Raw genomic sequence first — 18,535 nt, 5'->3', positions numbered from 1 at the left:
ATCCTTAATGTGTGTTCCAGTAGTGTTTAATCAAAATGTACAGTGTTGGATTCACTCTGGCAGTGTTCACATGGTGATGGTGGTGGAATAATTTTTAAGTATTGAATGTGAAAGAACAAAATCCAGGCAAACTGACTCATCATCTATAACGCCTTATCGTGTATGCAGGGTTGGGGGGGTGTGGCTGGGAGCTGGAGCCTATCCCAGGAGACTTAAAGCATGAGGCGGGGTATACCCTGGACAGGGTGCCAATATATTACAGGGTACACAGTCTAGTGTGTAGTGTGTATATATATATATATATATATATATAGTTTATTAAAAATGAAAGACTTTTCCCTCACTAGTTCACGTATGCCATTATTTATTCAGCTAACAAAGTACAAATGTGTTTCATAATTTTTTATCACACAGCTAATGAAGTATAAAGTATGTGTGTATACACTACAAAAGTCAAAAGTTTGTACACCCCTTCTAATTGCATGGTCATCCCTGATTTTTCTTTATTTCTACATATTGAAACAAGGCGTCCAAACGATGCAATATTTAAAAAAAAAAAACGAACAGTTAATATTGAGGAGTATCTGCTATTTATGCTCGGTAAAGCCTTTCTATCTAATCTGCTCTAATCTGTAGTCTAATTCAATCTAACATTGAATTAGAAGGTGTGTCCAAACTTTTGACTTTTGATACTGTATATACTGTATATATATTTTTTTATTGTAGGTTGGATTCAAGTTGACTCTGCAGCTCGGGCTGCTTTTAAAGAACGAAGTAAGTGCAGATCGGAGCATGAAGACGGGAATCTGTGACTGGGGTCGAATGAAACGATACGTCAGAGTGGAATATTGCTGCTGCTGCTTCGCGAGCCGGCTGAACAGAGCTGTCAGGTTACTGAATAATGCCTCGGCTGAGTCAAAGTCTATAACGGTGTAATCATTCATTTCCGATTTATAGACGGTATCTTGAGCTTTTTCACCTCCTGGAAAAAATAAGTGTCGCATGGTTTCAGAACATATAATTCAGCATTCCTGCAAAACCCCATGCAAACACTGTCGGTTAAAGATTTCATTCCTTTTTTTTTTTTTACTTCATTCTCTACAGTTCTTGTATTTACAGAGCAAAAAACATAGCAGCTGTACACACATTTACCTTTCATACACATTTGATAATAAATAATACTGCCCAAAATACAAATAATAAGGAATAATAATCATAATAATAATAGGAAGAACAAGACAAATTCATTGTATAACTCTATAAATCAATATTGTTTTTTTTTTTTTTCACGTTTTCGATTCCACAATTCCAAAAAAACAGACATAAAATGCTATATAACGGTGCAAGTATTAAATCTTTCGGTTAGGGCTTAAACATCTAGAAACATTTTAGTGTAAAATTAGATTGCCCTAAGCTTGTTATATATATATATATATATATATATATATATATATATATTTATAATCTCCTTATGTGTTTGTTCTTATCCTTTAAAAAGTGTTCTATGCATCTGTATTAAAAATCTCGTAGCACATTGTTTTGGTGACATCATGATTTACAGAATAGCATAGCCTTACATCAGACGTTTAGAGCATAACATTAACAACACGGTATACCGTCACGTCTCGATATTAAACAAATCTGAAGGAAAAATACAATGTCGGATATATTTTTTGACCCCCGCGATGGTAAATCATTTCGTTTCGCTTTCCAATGTCCAATGCTGCAGTCTCTGGATTTACACAACCTAAGTGCATGAAGACACAAACACACAAACACTTCAGTACACATCCCACATGCTGCTACACTGCTACATCGACCGTACTATCACGGCGTTATGGACTGTATATTTTCCCCGTTCGTCGGTAAGCATGAAGACGTCTGAAAGATCGCCGCGATAAAGCTCCGGATAGAAAATGTGCGTTTGCGTCCTTCTGACGTCCATGCCTCCGAGTCCCGCTTAGCGCAGTCCTCAAATGGAAGTCGACTAAGTGGAGTCCTGCTTCCTTTCCTCCACTTTTCCTTCGGTCTGGGATTAGCCGAGTGTGTCGCTCCGGGCCCCCTGCCATCACACACACATAAAAGGAACACAGGATGCATCGTCAGTGTGTCTCATTCAGTGGCGCATATAACAAACAGTGTGAAAAGTTATTATAATTGGTCATTTGGTGGAACTTGCTCGCATTACTTAAACAGCTTGAATGCTTTGATTTGGCCTAGTTCGAAAAGTGTTGGCCTATATAAAAAGTGTTGACATTGCAAAGTAAAGCAGGCAAGGAGGGAAAACAAATATAGAATTTTACAGTTAAAATGCAAGCATTAATAATATCCAGCTTATTCTTAGACCAACCAAAGAGATTCGAACGCCATCCTTGTGTTTTCTGTTGGTTCACGAGGCAAGGTTGACGAATCACCTGGGTGATTTTGTGTGTGTGTATGTGTGTGTGTGTGTGTGTGTGATCTGGATTGTGACTAGATGATTAACACAGAAAACAAAAAACAAATGTAGTTGCAAGCAACAATGAGCGGGCCCAAGCACCCTGCACCATCGCTTCCCCGGGCACACCAGAGGGACAGCGGGCACAGCGGGCACATACATTTAAAGGGGATATCGCAATTCCTTTATGGCATCATATTAGAAAAGGGGGAATTTTAAGTTTAGACCTCTAAAAAGCCCCAAACATCACATCACACTATGATGTCACTCAATGTGATGTGTAAAGTTGTTCTGCTCAATTAGCTCTAAATGTGTACCGGGTTTTATGTGCATACAGTGTGAGCTATAGAGCAAAATCTCGTGTGAGACTCTCAGGCATCCTGATTCCATCCAGTTCGTGAGCATGGTAAGACCCCTAAAAAAACCCAAAACGCTGGACAAAAAAAAAAAAAATCCATGGCTGATGACATAGTGCTCGGGCCCTAACTAACAAGAGGGCCCTTTTCACATTATGACATCATAAGGCTGATTTCAAAGTGCCTGGGCCCTAAAAAAATAGAGATTTTTTTATCCTTTAGAGACCTGAACTCTACTGTATGTACAGTTCCAATCAGAAGTTTGGACACACCTGGCATTATATATTTAGCTAACTGTGCAGCCAAGTACAAATGTGTTTCATAATTCTGTATTTCACACTGTGTGGATATATACACTAAGGCAAAGCTATGGACACATGGTCTTTCCTGATTCCTTTTTATTTCATAAAACAATACTAAAGGTGTCCAAAATCTGCAATAATCTCCTTTGAACAGTTGATATTGAGACGTGTCTGCTACTGATGCTCTGTAAAGCCTCCATAACGGCTCTTATCTAAGGTGCTGTTTGTTAATTGGTGATTTCTGAGGCTGGTGACTCTACATGAACTTCTCTTCTGCAGCAGAGGTAAGGTTTGGTCTTGCTTTCCTGGGAAGGTTTTCATGAGAGCTTAATGGGTTTTGCAAGTGCACTTGACAATACTGTTCCAGGTTGTACCTCACCTCATGCCCTACAGTAAGTCTCCTGAGATCTCCCACGAGCGTGTATACAGGATGAAGTGGTATAGAAGATTAGAACGTTCTGTATGGAGAAGGGTTCAGAACACCATAGTCTCACCAACTCTTATAGGCATTACAAAAAAAATAAATTCCAATCTGAAACGAACAAATTTTCCAACCTAGCACAAAGAGTTCAAGACATCAAGAATACACTTTGTAATAAAGTGACCCACATATGGTATGGCCTGGAGATTCTGTACGAAAGTGTAAGTCACTACTGTGTTCTTAATAACAGAAAATGTCTTTCTTTTGTAAAAGAAAAAAGAAATGGGAAAAAAAGAAATAGAAAGAAAAGAAAAGAAAGCCTAAAGCTAAAATAGAGCAATGAAGAAAGAGCTGCCCGTTTGGACATCTCTGAATAAATGGGTACGCTCTCTCTCTCTCTCTCTCTCTCTCACTCTCTCACTCTCTCTCTCTCTCTCTTGCTCTCTCTCTCTCTTTCCACTGGGTAAGATTTTATTTATCTGTTTTGATAATTCCACCGCATTTGACTGATGCCATGTAATCGGCTCGGTTCATCATCTCAGAATTTCTTGAGCTACTGTAGTTGATCAGCCTCAACATCGTGAGCTTTTTCAACACTGCTTTCCACGACAAGTAATATCGATTCGCTCTGATTCATCTCACACACAATGCTGCTTTTATTTATTGGTGAGTCAAACGCGGAAAACAGAAGGAAAAACAACACCAACAGAGGAACGGCACACAACATATAAAAGTGCTGTATAAAAGCGGAAGGTCTTCCTGATGCTTGGAGAATTCCTTTAAGTGGTTTGAGGAACGTTTGTTCGCTCTCCGGAGCCGAGTCACGGTGTCTACCAGAGTACTGAGAGCGAGATTCTGCTCTTACACGGAAAGATTTCCAAATACAGGATATATCTACAGGATTTATCAACTTATAGGCATTCAAATGCTTGTTTTCTTATTTTTTAATAATATCTGATCTTTTTTTAGGTTTAATTTGGTGTGTTTTTTTTTGTCTAATACATTTTTACCAGAAGTGTTCAAGTCAAACCGGGACTTTTGCTCGTGTAGAACATTTTACTGTATAATTTAGTTTTTCTTTACTACTCTTTATTATCTGGTTTCCAATGTCCTCCCTTCTTCCATTCCATTTCTTTTCTCTTCATTTCTTTTTATCGTTTCTCTTTTCCTTTTTTACCCTGCATTTTTCTTTTCTCCTTTGCTGCTTTATTTTAATTTGTTTATAAATAAATCATCTTTTTTTGGTTTCCCTTCTTTCCTTCTCTTTTTTGTTTATTTTTGCTATTTATTACTTTTTTTCTTGATCTTTTCTGATCATTTATTAATTGTTTTTACTTTGTTCTTTCTTTCGTTTTAATTTCAAAAGAAACTGCTTTTTGTTTATTTTTGCTTTATTTGTTTACTCTTTTACACTTGTTTTTCATTATACATTTATTTATCTTTAATTATATTTAATTAATTTAATTAATATTTCCTTACTTTAACTTTAAATAATCATTAGCCTCTGTCTTTGGTTTTGGCTCTGTCTCTGTCCCCTCTCATTCATTCTTTCCTTCTTTCACTCGACTTTCATCATTAGAAATCAGAATTTCTTTCTTTCTTATCTATGTTGTCTTACTTTATTTTTTCAATCATAATTTCACCACCTTTTGCTTACCGTCATACGCAGACATCCTCCTCTTGAGCAGGAATGTTCGAGTCAGAGTCACTTATCAGCATTACAAAATATTGTATGCATTTTGGTGCTTGTTATATTTTCCCCCCCGTAAAATGTCAGTAATAAGAAAGCACTGGGACAGACTGCTTCTGCTGCTAATACATCCCAGAGCGAGAGCGAGCGTGTGCTGGAGCGATAGAGGGCAAGTGGAAAATTACTCTAACAAGCTTTATTTTTTTTAGGAGTTTAGAAGAACAGAAAATTGAGACAGAGTAGGAAAAGAATCGAGGAGAAGACTGCAAGTCCTGACCATTCTGCCTGGAGGAAACGGACCTACTGAGCCCCGACGCCTTAAATATTAAAATAAAAGCAAAAATTATCAAATAAACTTAATCTGACAAATACGACTGTTTGTAAAAAAGTGCAATATAGAAAATTTAAAATCCATTTAATCACTTTATTAAAAAGCTTCAAATAATTGGTTTTAAACATCATCATTATAAGCTTCCTTTTATGTGCATGTGTTTTTTTTTTTTTTTATTACGGTAATTGCTTTTTCACATCCTGCTCTTTTAATTCCGAACCTCTGCATGACACCAATTCAGAGCAATGACACGAACAGCCACCTTTAAACCACCACTAATTAGCCCTAAAGATAGATCAACTAAATGCACGGAGAAATCATAGAGACGAGAGTGCGGATGCGTGCACCCCTGCCTCGGGAGGCCACGATGACCGCCGTTCCTCTTTCCTTCAAGTTGAACCTTTATAACCCGGACTGCACCGTACTGTACCTACTGTAAGTGCAGAGTGTTTCCTTCAGCTTAAACCAAGAAGCGAAATCAGAATAACATCGGGGGTCGGGTCACTGTCGGCGTGCAGCGTTTAGGAGAATAGTTCTTCTTCATCAATTATCAAACTGAATACAAAAAGCATTTTAGACGAGAAACGTGGAGAATCCAATTAGTTCAAGAAAAAAGGTTGGTTTAATTTTACTTTTAAGGAGACTTGATAATGTGAGCTTTGATTAATAAGCTTCAAATCTTATAACCGATGATGAGTCACTGAACTCATAAGCGTTTCGTGAAAGAAATTCATAAATTAGGACAATTAAGACTAGTCAGTTAAATAGGACAAAAGAAATGGCGCGCTTCAAACGGACAAAGAGTTTGTCTGCGTTTATGTGCCTGAGGATTTTTTCCCCCTGATTTCCCCCCCCCACTCACACATGCCCATGATTATATACATGAATGCTGAATCTTGTACAGTAACTGACAGGAAGGAGAATACCATCACGTCCTGCGCAGAGAGGACAGCCAACCCTTTAAGATTGAACTAAAATGGAGTTTTGTTGGCATCACTAAATGTACATCAGGCGTGCTTTAGACTCACTTAGTAAATTATCTGTGGTTGGCCTTTAATACTATTCGTCCATCCATCTAGTAACCCTTCGTAGTCCAACTAGAGACTGTGGAGGTCAATGGTGACCACTTTATTTGATGTAACGCTCAGATAAAATGATGTTAACTGAAGTTACACTAAAAGGAGAGATCTTTATCTTCGTGTCGGAGTGCTTTAAAACCCCCGTGAACAAGCTACGACAACACCACGACCAATTCGAAAAAAACAAAAGTGTATTATACAAAAACTAAACAAAAAAGGTGCACCAAAAACCAACAAAGAAAAAGGTATTTACAAATGCAGTGGAACCTTGGATTACGAGCATAATTCGTTAGCACTCATAAACCAAATTTAATTTTCCCATAAGAAATAATAGAAACTCAAATTATTTGTTCCACAGCCCAAAAAAAGAAATTTAATAAATCCCAACACATAAGTGTTTCTGTTTGTGCGCGCAGGTGCTGTGTGTGTGAGTGTGTGAATCTAAAGTAAGCTTCCCTCTTCTCCTTTTACACAGTTAGACAACCTCTGGTCAGCATTCACACATTTGGGAAGTTAGTCTTTGGATTGTGGGAGGAAACCCACCAAACACAGGGAGAATATGTAAACTCCATGCACACAGACCCCGAGGCGGGAATCGAACCCAGGCTCTGGAGGTGCAAGGTGACAGTACTAACCACTAAGCCACTGTGTCACCTTCATTACAATGATCAGATAAATATGAGGAAAATAGGTGTTATTAAATCTTTTATGGATTTTTTGTTTGTTTTTGGTTTACAAAAAAAATTTATACACAACTTTAACTAAAAGACCCCTGGTATAAACTGAGAAGTTCCACTTGGTATGGAGGAGCGGCAGGATGCAAGTGCAGATGGTTTATTAAAGTGGAGTGGGAACATTGGGCGATATTCAACCTTCTTCTTCTTCTTTGTCTTTCGGCTGTTCCCTTTCAGGGGTCGCCACAGCGAATCATCTGCCTCCATCTAACCCTATCCTCTGCATCCTCTTCTCTCACACCAACTAACTTCATGTCCTCTCTCACTGCATCCATAAATCTCCTCTTTGGTCTTCCTCTAGATCTCCTGCCTGGCAGTTCCAACCTCAGCATCCTTCTACCGATATATTCACCATCTCTCCTCTGAACATGTCCAAACCACCTTAATCTGGCCTCTCTGACTTTATCTCCAAATATTGGGCGATATTCAATCAAGAACATAAAAAACTATGACTATAGCTAGAAACTATGGCGAAGGCCAACTAATGCTAATGCTAATCACAACGACAACAGAGAAGCTAATTGGGTAAACACTGACGGCGAGGAAGAAGACAGAAATAACTGTAACATAGACTATAATCAACTTAACAAGGTGCATGTGAATACAAATAAGACAATGTGACTGTGGGGAAGTGCATGATGGGAAATGAAGTCCAGGTTCAACATAAAATTCTCCCAAGTCGGTCATTCGCTATACCGGCTATCCAGTACAGAGTTGCAGAGCAGGACAGGACAATTTGGAAATGCCAATTAGCCAAAATCTTGGACTGTGGGAAGAAAAAGCACCAAGCACATGAAAAAGGTGGGAATCGAACCCTTGACCCTGTGAAAAACCAGGATTCAAAATACAATAGGATTATGATACTTGGATCGCACCAGGTGCATTATGCTAGTTAGTCTAACAGCTGGCTAGAAATGCATCAACATATGGGAATATAACAATGAGGATGAAGTTGCTGACCGAGTCACTGTATTCAATACATAATATGGAATGAAAAAAACTTGAAACAAGTGATCTCCAAGCCATCTGTGGGCGTGGTCAGTCTAAGACTGGACATCTAGGATGCAGACTGGAGAACTGAACACTTTGTTTAATGAGCCGGACTGGTATTTGATTTACCTGCTACTGCGTCCTGTCCGGCTCCATCTTAGTCTCGCCGTTGTGCTTTTCGCTGTTGGTGTGCGACAGACGCGTGGACATGGTGGCCGCCTGGACCACAGCCTTGAAGCTGCGCTTGCGTTTCTGCACATTCTGCTCCGGGTGAAAGATGATGATGTAGACTTTGGGGATGTAGAGCATGCCCAGGGACACCGAGGCACTCAGGCTCATGGAGACGGTCAGCGTGGTCGTCTGGATGTACATCTGGAAAAGGCACAACCGCAATCCATGGGTAAACATTACCATGAACAAATAAAATCTGAGCATAAACAAATACAAGAGGTGAGCTGTTTTTTAGATTATATATATTTTGTTTTATTGTACAGGGTGAGCAGGAAGTTCTTCCCTCATTATGGACAGACAGAAAAAAACATGACTGTTGACCAATTAATATATATATTTATATAATTAAATATATTTCTAATTACAGAATTTTGTACAATACACAGTCTTGTGCAAAACTCTTGACCCCCCTCCCATTTCTTACTTACTCACTCACTCATCTTCTTTACCGCTTTATCCTGTATTCAGGGTCGCAGGGACCTGGAGCCTATCCCAGGAGGCTTAGGACACGAGGCAGGGTACACCCTGGACAGGCTGCCAATCCATCGCAGGGCACACACACATACACACTCTATGGGCGATTTGGGAACGCCAATTAGCCTACTTTGCGTACCCGGAGGAAACCCACCAAGCACAGGATGAACACGCAGACTCCATGCACACAGAGAGTCTGGCCAGGAATCGAACCCGGATCTTGGAGGTGCAAGGCGACAGTGCTAACCACTACACTATGGTGCCGCCATTTCGCCTTATTAAAATAAATTAAATGAGTAAAGAGATGCGAGCAAATGTTTTTCTGTGACAGGCTGCAAACTGCTTAAGGATATAATTTTTAAATTTGCCTCTGCAGCGACCTCGTTTCCCCTCTCGTCTGTTCCAACCACTCAGCATTCAGCATCAGCAGTGTACTAATCACCACATGATCATCTGCACCTGTTTCTCACTGGTTCATGCCTTAAGTTAGATGGGTTTTTGCTTGAATGATTTATAGGTCACTGTGTGTGGCTTAACAAACATTCATTGGAATCTGACAGCAGCCAGACAGCCAGACAGATACACAGACGAACAGATAGATAGATAGATAGATAGATAGAGCCTTTTCCTACCACTTCATTCAAATGAAATTTTCATATAATTTTTCAGCCCGTTTATATAAATGCATCCCCTCGTTTATCCGAATTTGCTCGAACTACTCATGTGATCAGGTAGATTGAGACAGACTGTGCAGAGAGAAATCTCATTACACTCATTACACACTCCATCTCCTCTATGATTAGTACCACAACCGCTACGTTCCTATAAACCCTTAGTTATCCTTCTTCCTCCGTTTCCGTACGTCAGCCTGAATGTGTTGGAAACACGAGTGATCGTACAGAGCGTTTATCCACACAGCAGGAAATTACTACTTCCAAGGAACAGCCAGCGTTTCACCACAACCCTATCTTTCCGCCAGCTCAGCTTCAGCTCGTCAACAAAAAGGCCCAACAGTTTAGCCACTAGTTAAGTCCTTATGTAGCGAAAAATATGCAGAATGAAGTCTTTTGAATATGAATGTGCCAAAGCAAGCAGCAACCTGCCAGGCCCGTGATAACACGCCAGAGTTGCGTCTCAAGCAGTTTCCCTTTTGATGCCAGCTTTCACATGGCAACGCGCAAACACAGGAAGAGATGAGACATACAGAAAAAAAAACAGAGGACGTCTTCTCCCCCTCACCCTCACCACCCCTCCTGTCTTTATCTCCTGAAGACACACCATGACATGGAGACAAAAGCCCTGCTTCATAGCAGCGAGGGGTTTAATTGTGGTGGGAGGCAGATAAGACGAGCGCGGGGGAGCCAAAGAGACAATGCCTTCACCCATCCTAATAAAGCTAAGAGAAGTCACCAGGGGAATGAAGAACTCCAGCGTTCGCCGGTTCGCTCCGCGTCCCCTCCGCGTCCCCTCCGCCAGGTGAACTACCACCGAGACCCGAAGTCCTTTTCTCTTCAACGCAACCGCAGTACGCACCATGTCTCCCGGTGGGATTTGTCTTTGTGATTTCATTTTTTGTTTGAAAGAGTTGATATTTCAATACTTGAAAGCTGTTTTAAAATTTATCAGCCATTTTAAAAATACATGAAAATGCAGGAATGAAAAGGAAAAGAGGAATCTGATACCGAAAGCGCACCCGGTGTCTACCAGAAATGCATTTATCTGAAAGTTCAGAAATGCATTTGACAGGTTTCCAACTTTTCCGCAAACTTTCATTACAAACATTCTTCACATTCTTTTATGAAATTTCTCACTTTCTTTCCCATAAAAAAATAAAAAAATAAACAACTTAGTAGTGTAAATAAACTGCCATGTCCCGGACCATCCATTATTAAGGATGAACGAATGAATGAATAAATGAAACAATGTATGTTTGAATACAGTGCAGTCTGTTCTGTTAACCGAATATGGTCTTAGTGTTGTAATCTTTATATCCGAAGGCTCAATAATTCCAATAGTGTGACTTTGCAGCCTGTCGCAGTAAAACATGTCTTCCCATCATTTAATTTAAGAAAAAGAAAACGACTTTTGCACAGGACTGTGTATTGTACAAAACCTATTTAACCTTTTAAAAAATTGTTTTTTGCAAGCTACGCAATTATAAATCTATTAAATGGTCAACATTTATGTTTCTATCTATCACAGCTTTTAAGATATCTTTGTCCATAATAAAGGAAGAACTCCACGCTCAGCCTGTACAATAAAGCAAAATGAATATAACCCAGATGGCACAGTGGTGTACCTCCAGGGATGAAGGTTCGATTCCCGCCTTGTGTCTGTGTGCATGGAGTTTGCATGGTCACCCCATGCTTAGTGGGTTTCCTCCTGGTGCTCCGGTTTCCTCCCACAGTCCACAGTGCCTAAGACTTTTGCACAGGCCTGTACATAATTTTTTGTATTGCTTGGTTGATTATGTACGTGATGGTCTGTTTACTACTTACTGAGTTAATTTAATAAGTAAAGTTTACCTTTTCATTCCTTCTTAAAAAATGTCCAAAAAAATGAAATAGTCCATCGTGCAGTAAAATTTTCCTGAAGTATAAGTAAAGTTACTACTATAAAAATCTACTCAAGTGAAGGTAAAAAGTAGCTCATTAAAAATTTACTCAGAGTAAAAGTTACAATGTTACTTTTTTTTTAACAGCAGGGGTGGGGTGGGGTGGGGTGGGGGGATTCCAGAGTACTTCTGTTTTGTCCGTCTCCATCGTTCTTGTGAGTTTAGCCACGCCCATCAATCAATCAGGCAGGTTTCCGGGGTGTATTTTTTTTCTACTCAGTATCAAAGATGACTTCAAATGTAGCAAAGTACAATACTTCAAACAAAACATACTTCACTAAAAGTAAAATTACAGATTTTAAAAAACTACTTAATTACAGTAACGCGAGAAAATATAATTTGTTACTTTATCACTTATCCTGTGTAGGGTTGCAGGGCGGCTGGAGCCTATCCAAGAATGCTCAGGGAACAAGGTGGGGCACACCATGTACATATGGCTCATCACAGGGCACAAGCAAACACACACACACACACACACACACACACACATCCAATCATATACTTCAGACGTACCGCAGATTGAGAATCGACCCATTATGCATGTCTTTGGACTGTGGGAGAAAACCAGAGCACCCATAGAGAACCTGCTATGCAGGGGAAGAATGTACAAACTCCACACACCCAAAACAGTGTTAACCACTAAACCACCGTGCTAATATATTAAATTTATTAACTGGATTATAGCAAGGTTATGTCGCTAACTCGCCAGCCCTCACCTTCTCCGTGGATTGCGCCGTGCTGAAGAAGATGGGCACGAAGGCCAGCCACACGATGCAGGTGGTGTACATGGTGAAGCCGATGGGCTTGGCTTCGTTGAAGGTCTCGGGGACGCCTCGACTTTTGACGGCGTACACGGTGCACGTCACCATGAGCAAGATGCTATAACTCAGGCAACAGATCAGCGACAGGTCAGACATGTCACACTTCAGGATCCCACGTGCAAGCTCGGGGTTGGGTGGACGCAGCTCCTCGTAGTCGATAATGGTGTGGGGTGGAACCACACCCAACCAGATAAACACTCCGAGCACCTACATGGAGAGACGGGATAAAGAGACGCAGGAATAAGGAGGCAGCTGTTGGGAGACAAAATAACACTCACACTGTTTTGGAAACACTTTTTGCAATTCCTTGTCCCGTCATGCATAGGGACGCATCATGTATCGACATGAAACTGGCTAATAATGATGCCTTAAACATAAACAACCTACAAGATACCTGTCCTAAGTAGCCCTATTTGCCATCCATAAGGTTTAATTTACGGTTTTAGAATGACCCTCCTACCAAGAAGTGGACAGATTAAACTGCAAGTAACAGCGCTCTTGTGTATTTATCCCATATCACAGTCATTCATTTGAATACAGCAGCTGGACGGAGGGAAGAACACAGAGACAAGCCCGTCCTCCCCACCTGTTCATGGCGGGATCTCACTCACTGGAGCTTAATCTCATCCGCTAATGCAAAAAAAAAGAAAAAGAAAAACTTCCAGAAGAAAGTTTCAGGTCATGGAAGAGGAACGCAGACGCAGACGCGAAGACAGATGCTGCTGTCATGATGCTCAGCAGAAAGGCAGAGCGATCGTTTAGACTCGCTGACACCTCCACCATCACGAGCAGAGAGGCAGGGCTAAAAAATATCCCGCTGTCAATCAATTCGGCACCGGAGGACGGATAAGCTTCCCTCCCCCGCGTCCCACTTCCACTGACTCATGAACATCCCATCCATGCTACGCTCACACCCGGAATAGCTTTATTAATATTCCTGCCCGTAAACGTGTGCATCAGCACCCTGTAACTTTTGGAAGTGGACGAGGAACGAGGAAGACGTGTGGGCTTAGTTTCCCTCTGTCTCAGGAAGGCTGATAAGTATTAGTGAGATCCTGTAAATCTGTCACCAAATTGCAGAAGAGACCTGTCTGTCTGTGGGAACTGTACATACGAGCATTCAACAAAACACCACTTCCACATTACAGGAGTGGGAGTTATTGGCTGTTCAGTCCTGACCTCGCTCCAAGACATTTCCACATGTTTGGGGCATTAAAGGAGTTCCTGGAAGGCCAGGGTTTCAGACATGAAAGCATGCAGTCTGATCATGGCTCCGGCATACTGGGACAACTTTGAACCTTGATGGTATACAAGCACTAGTAAAACTCTGAGATAAGTGCATTAGTGTAGCAGGGGATTATATAGAGAAATACAGAGGAGTTTCAACTCTCATAACTGTGAACTATAACAATGCACAAACAAAAAGTCCCGGTTTGACTCGAACACCATTGTATTTTTTTTAATAATTAATATAATATCATTAATTAGCATATAATTCTGCCAATTTAAACAATTTATTTTTAGGAAGTAGCTTAATGATCTGAGAGATTATCTATAATCTTAGGGTTCGGTTTATTTCACAGATATGAATATGACTCAAACGGAGGAGACAGATTTTGTGCGCTGTTATTGAGAAATTTAGCTGAAGAGTGTACAAGCTATTTTTTGCTATCCTGACATGCTGTGTAGGAGACTGTAGGAGTTCAGCAAATAAAAATTGACAAATTTCTCCATCCACCTACAGTACCTTCGCTAGTTTCTCGACAACATCGCGCGGCTCTGACCCGCTGGAATGACAGAAGTGGTTTCGGATTTGCCTTGGAGAATAAATGCATCCTGCTCTGCCTTTTAACATTGATTTTAAATAAGTTATGTTTTCTCTGCATTAATTAGAGAGCAAAATAAAATGAAAAATCTATGAAAATCTCGGAAAACCCTGCCTTTCCTGACGAACGCCTCCAGGCTAGCCTCCGGTCAGATGAGCCGCCTCCAGCTAAATAATTTAACATAAGACGCATACGTCTGCTACATACGTCTGCTACAGTATCAGAGCTGGTTCAGGTTTAGAAACCTGAAATGATTGAGCTGCACATCTGGACTCCAGTCTGTCAGATGACAACACTTGTTCTTGTAATATAGTAAGTACAGTCAAGCTATTAACAAAGCAGTGTAGTTACACGAACGACAAAGTTCTTGATCTGTTAAATGTAGGTCTGGACGCAAGGTATAGTTCACGTTACCATCAAGGTAAAAAGTACACAAGAGCCATGATCGAACCGCTTGCCTGATTCACATCTGAACCGCTGGCCTCCCAGGAACTCCCAAACATGTGGAATTGGCTTGGTTAGGATTGTACGGCGGATGTGGCAATAACACCCAGCATGTGCAAGTGATGTTGGTGAATAATTGTGTGTACAGTTCTCAATTTTGTTAATGCCTTTAAAAAGTCCCGGTTTGACTTGAACGGCCCTCATTGCTACAGACAGATGTTTCTGTACGGTATGTGTCACATCAGCTTTGTTCCTTACTCCATAACCCAAAATTCAACCACCAAACAACAATTTACAGTACTCTCATAAATCACACACTCCAAAATGGACAATTTTTTCTTCGACCCGCTGAAATCATTCCAGTTAATGATTCTAACTTACCTGCTCACATGGACGCTAATCTGATAAAAGGTGTGTTTAAATGCTTAAAGGATTTCATTTAAAATTGAATCCTTTTGGCTCACTGTGTAGCGTGTATTCCAGCATGCACAGACAAAATATACAGTATTGTGTAAAAGTATTTGCCCCTTCCTGTTTTTTTTGTTGCATATTTGTCATAATTAAATGATTGAGATCATCAAACTAATTTTAACATTACAAAAGATAACCCAATTAAATCAAAAAACGTTTTTAAAATAGTTTTTAAATAATGCTTTTTCTTTTATTAAGAAAAAAAAAGCTGCCTGACCCTATGTGAAAAAGTAATTACCCCCTTGCTAAACTATGAATGAACTGTGATTAACCACATTTTTATAATTTTTTTGGAAAGACGAGATAAATGTAATATGCCACACCCAGGTCTGATTACTGCCAGACCTGTTGAATCAAGAAATCATTAAAAAAAAAAGAACAAAAATAAGCACAAAAAAACCCAGTAAGGGGGCAAATACTTTTTCACACTACCGATTTATTCAAATAAACAATCGAGAGAAACAAGCGGCTCAAATGTGTACACGACGAATATTTAACTACTAAACTGATCAAAGGTTTAAACCCAACACTGATCAGGTCGAGGTGTTGACTTGATGCTTTTTTATTCCAACTGGTCCATTATTCTGACTTTTGGTGGGATATTTGAGTCCATGTAATTCCTTCCTAATAAAAGAGTTCTTCATTCCATCTGCAAAGGTCCGGTTTGGCTGCAGGCTTTTAAAGCAGCCAAATAAGATGAGTGGAGACGAACTGATTAAACAAGTGGAATCAGTGATGGCGCCTGCCTGGTTTTGAAGGAAAGCCTGCAGCCACACCAGCCCTTTGTGGATAACACTGAAGACCCCTGGTCTATGACTTCGCCTGGTCCATGTCTTTTTGCCATTCGCTGCACATTTAGTCAGGGAAAATGCCATTAAATGCATACTGAGGCATTCTTAGCATTATGTGTGCTCAGCATGATTCAACCCAGACAAACGTCTGAAATACCAGACGCTTTTTTTTCCCCTCTCTCTTTCTCCCTGCCGTTCTTTTTCTCTCTCCTGTAAAGACGATGATGCTGGATAAACATCTTCTTACAGAAAGCTTCATCACATCAATAATTATATATTGCTCTTAGAAGAAGAACATGATTTTAGTTTGCTTGGTACTAGACTTTGATTACATGAAACGTCCACCATACCAAGTCCTTGTGTTACTATGGAAACGGCGACTTATTATTAGCACATGAATCGCGCAACTCACAATTTGCTGGAAGTAAATACAACACGATACTGAGACCATGTTTTACTCGAAGCATTTAGTTCTTGATCCATCATCGCAAAACAAACCTTTATTATCCATCCATCCATCCATCCATCTATCTATCTATCTATCTATCTATCTATCTTAGGATCGTGGACCAAAGTTTTTCTGTCTCATTTTGATTTCAAGCACCAGCTACACCTCCGTCTCAATCCACGCTAACCCACGGTTGTGTTTGAAGCAAGTCCTGAAAAATGATGGATGTTCCAAGAGTTATTTAACAATGTTGTAACTGCGGTTCACACCACTTCACTTGGAGCCTATTAGAAGGAAAAAAAACTATACTGAAGAAAGCAATCTCGCAGCTTGATTAGATAGCCTATTACTATGATAGCCTCAATTTATATTACATGTCACAATGTCATTATTCATTGAATCATCTTCAGCAAGTGCTGTTTTACTGTTCTTACCTCAGTAACCGGAGCACAGGATCGAAACCAAGACCCCGGAGCTGTAAGGTGCACCGCTGTGACACTCATTCCATTATTGTAGCGGTAAATAAATTCATGGCGCAGTGATGCGGTCACAGCGGTATACATGGCACAAATACTGGGATCGTGGTTTATTCATTGCTAACGGATTGCCAGGGAGAGGGAGAAAATGCTTTGTTACAGATGCTACATAATGTAAAAGGTCTTTTAGGGATATTTATATAAGTTTATATCGTATAATGTGTTAGAGGTCGATCAGTGGAAATTGTGCTAATGTACAACACCACACTCAAAAAATAATAAATTCTCAGCTTACGTAGCTTTTACATGTCTATTTTGCGAAAAATTGCTTTATTTTCTAAAAACTCACTTAGTTTTACAAGGCCCGTTCGAGTCAAACCGGGATTTTTGATTGTGCAGAATAACAGAACACAATAAGCACCCTTTATTCTTTCTATATTATATCCTACTACACTAATGCACTTCTCCCAGCGTTTTACTAGCGCTTGGATACCATCAAGGTAGAAAGTTGTCTCAGTACGCCAGACCAATGATCCACGTCTAATACGCTGGCCTCCCAGGAACTCCATGTAGAAATGGCTTGGAGCAAAGGAGGTCATGACTATATGGGGGGACTATATGTGCAAGTGGTGTTGGTGAATGATTGTGTGTACAGTTCCCGCAGACAGATGCGTCTCTTTTGCAAGTAAGTGACAAGTTATTTATATATTTTTTTAGATAAAGATTTTTAAGGATCAGTCGCTCCACTCTCTGAATGTTCACAGGAACGACTGTAGTTCTCGGCTGGGATCGTCATTCATTGACATATGTCCTTCTTTAAAACATTCCATCGTTCAATAGACAAAGCGTCTCATCACTGTAGTGTACTTGAATGCCTTCTATACATTTCTTTAATATCGGTTTTTCTTTCATAAGTAATTTCGTCTCAAGTCCCGGTTTCACTTGAACATCCTTTTTTTTTTTTTTTTTATCTAAACATAACAAATTTTACCCTTTTTTATTTTTGTTCAGATTACATCTTTCATTTGAGTGGAAATTCTTCTTAATTTAACCATAATTTCTCATTCATTTCTAGATTGCAGAACAACAGTGAAGAGACATCAAAGACATCAAAACATGATGTAATTATGTAATAAGTAACAATAATCCATCATCACTTTACGACATGACGGTCAATCTATTTGAAAAAATTCCAACACCTTTAAATGTACATTATCGTCAAGTGCAGCCGGAAAAACCATCAAACGGTCTGATGAAACCGGCTCTCATGAGGACCGTCACAGCAAAGGGAGACCAAGCTTTACCCGTGCTGCAGATGGTAAATTCATTTAGACTTACCAGCCTCGGAAATGAAAAGCACCTCAGATTACAGCCTACATGAATGCTTCATAGAGCTCTCAAGCAGGAGTCATGTCTCATCATCAACCGGTATTTTTATACATAGTTCCATAATGCACAGCAGAGACAATAAAAATAAGAGAAGAATTAGAAGGCGTTTCCAACCCTTTGTTCTGTAGTCTATAGGAATTTCTCACTCGGTATAGAAAATCAATGTGACCGTTTAAAAAAAAAATTGTTGCTCTATACTGTAGAGTATAT

The 18,535-nt window shown here is 39.9% G+C and overlaps 1 protein-coding gene across 1 annotated transcript in view; it reads right to left on the bottom strand.

The window, feature by feature from the left end:
• Positions 1-1,965: 1,965 nt before the first annotated feature.
• The window catches only part of grm6a (glutamate receptor, metabotropic 6a), an 83,395-nt gene continuing 66,825 nt past the window's right edge, over positions 1,966-18,535 (bottom strand). Inside the window, exons 10-12 of the mRNA XM_053504647.1 lie at positions 12,376-12,687; positions 8,470-8,712; positions 1,966-2,062 (exon numbers count right to left, since the gene is read on the bottom strand). Coding sequence (XP_053360622.1) covers positions 8,473-8,712; positions 12,376-12,687 — 552 coding nt within the window. The 3' untranslated portion in view covers positions 1,966-2,062; positions 8,470-8,472. The remainder of the gene's footprint in view (positions 2,063-8,469; positions 8,713-12,375; positions 12,688-18,535) is intronic.

This window comes from Clarias gariepinus, chromosome 9 (assembly GCF_024256425.1).
Source record: "Clarias gariepinus isolate MV-2021 ecotype Netherlands chromosome 9, CGAR_prim_01v2, whole genome shotgun sequence".
NCBI lineage: Eukaryota > Metazoa > Chordata > Actinopteri > Siluriformes > Clariidae > Clarias > Clarias gariepinus.
This window is presented reverse-complemented; position numbering and strand designations above follow the sequence as displayed.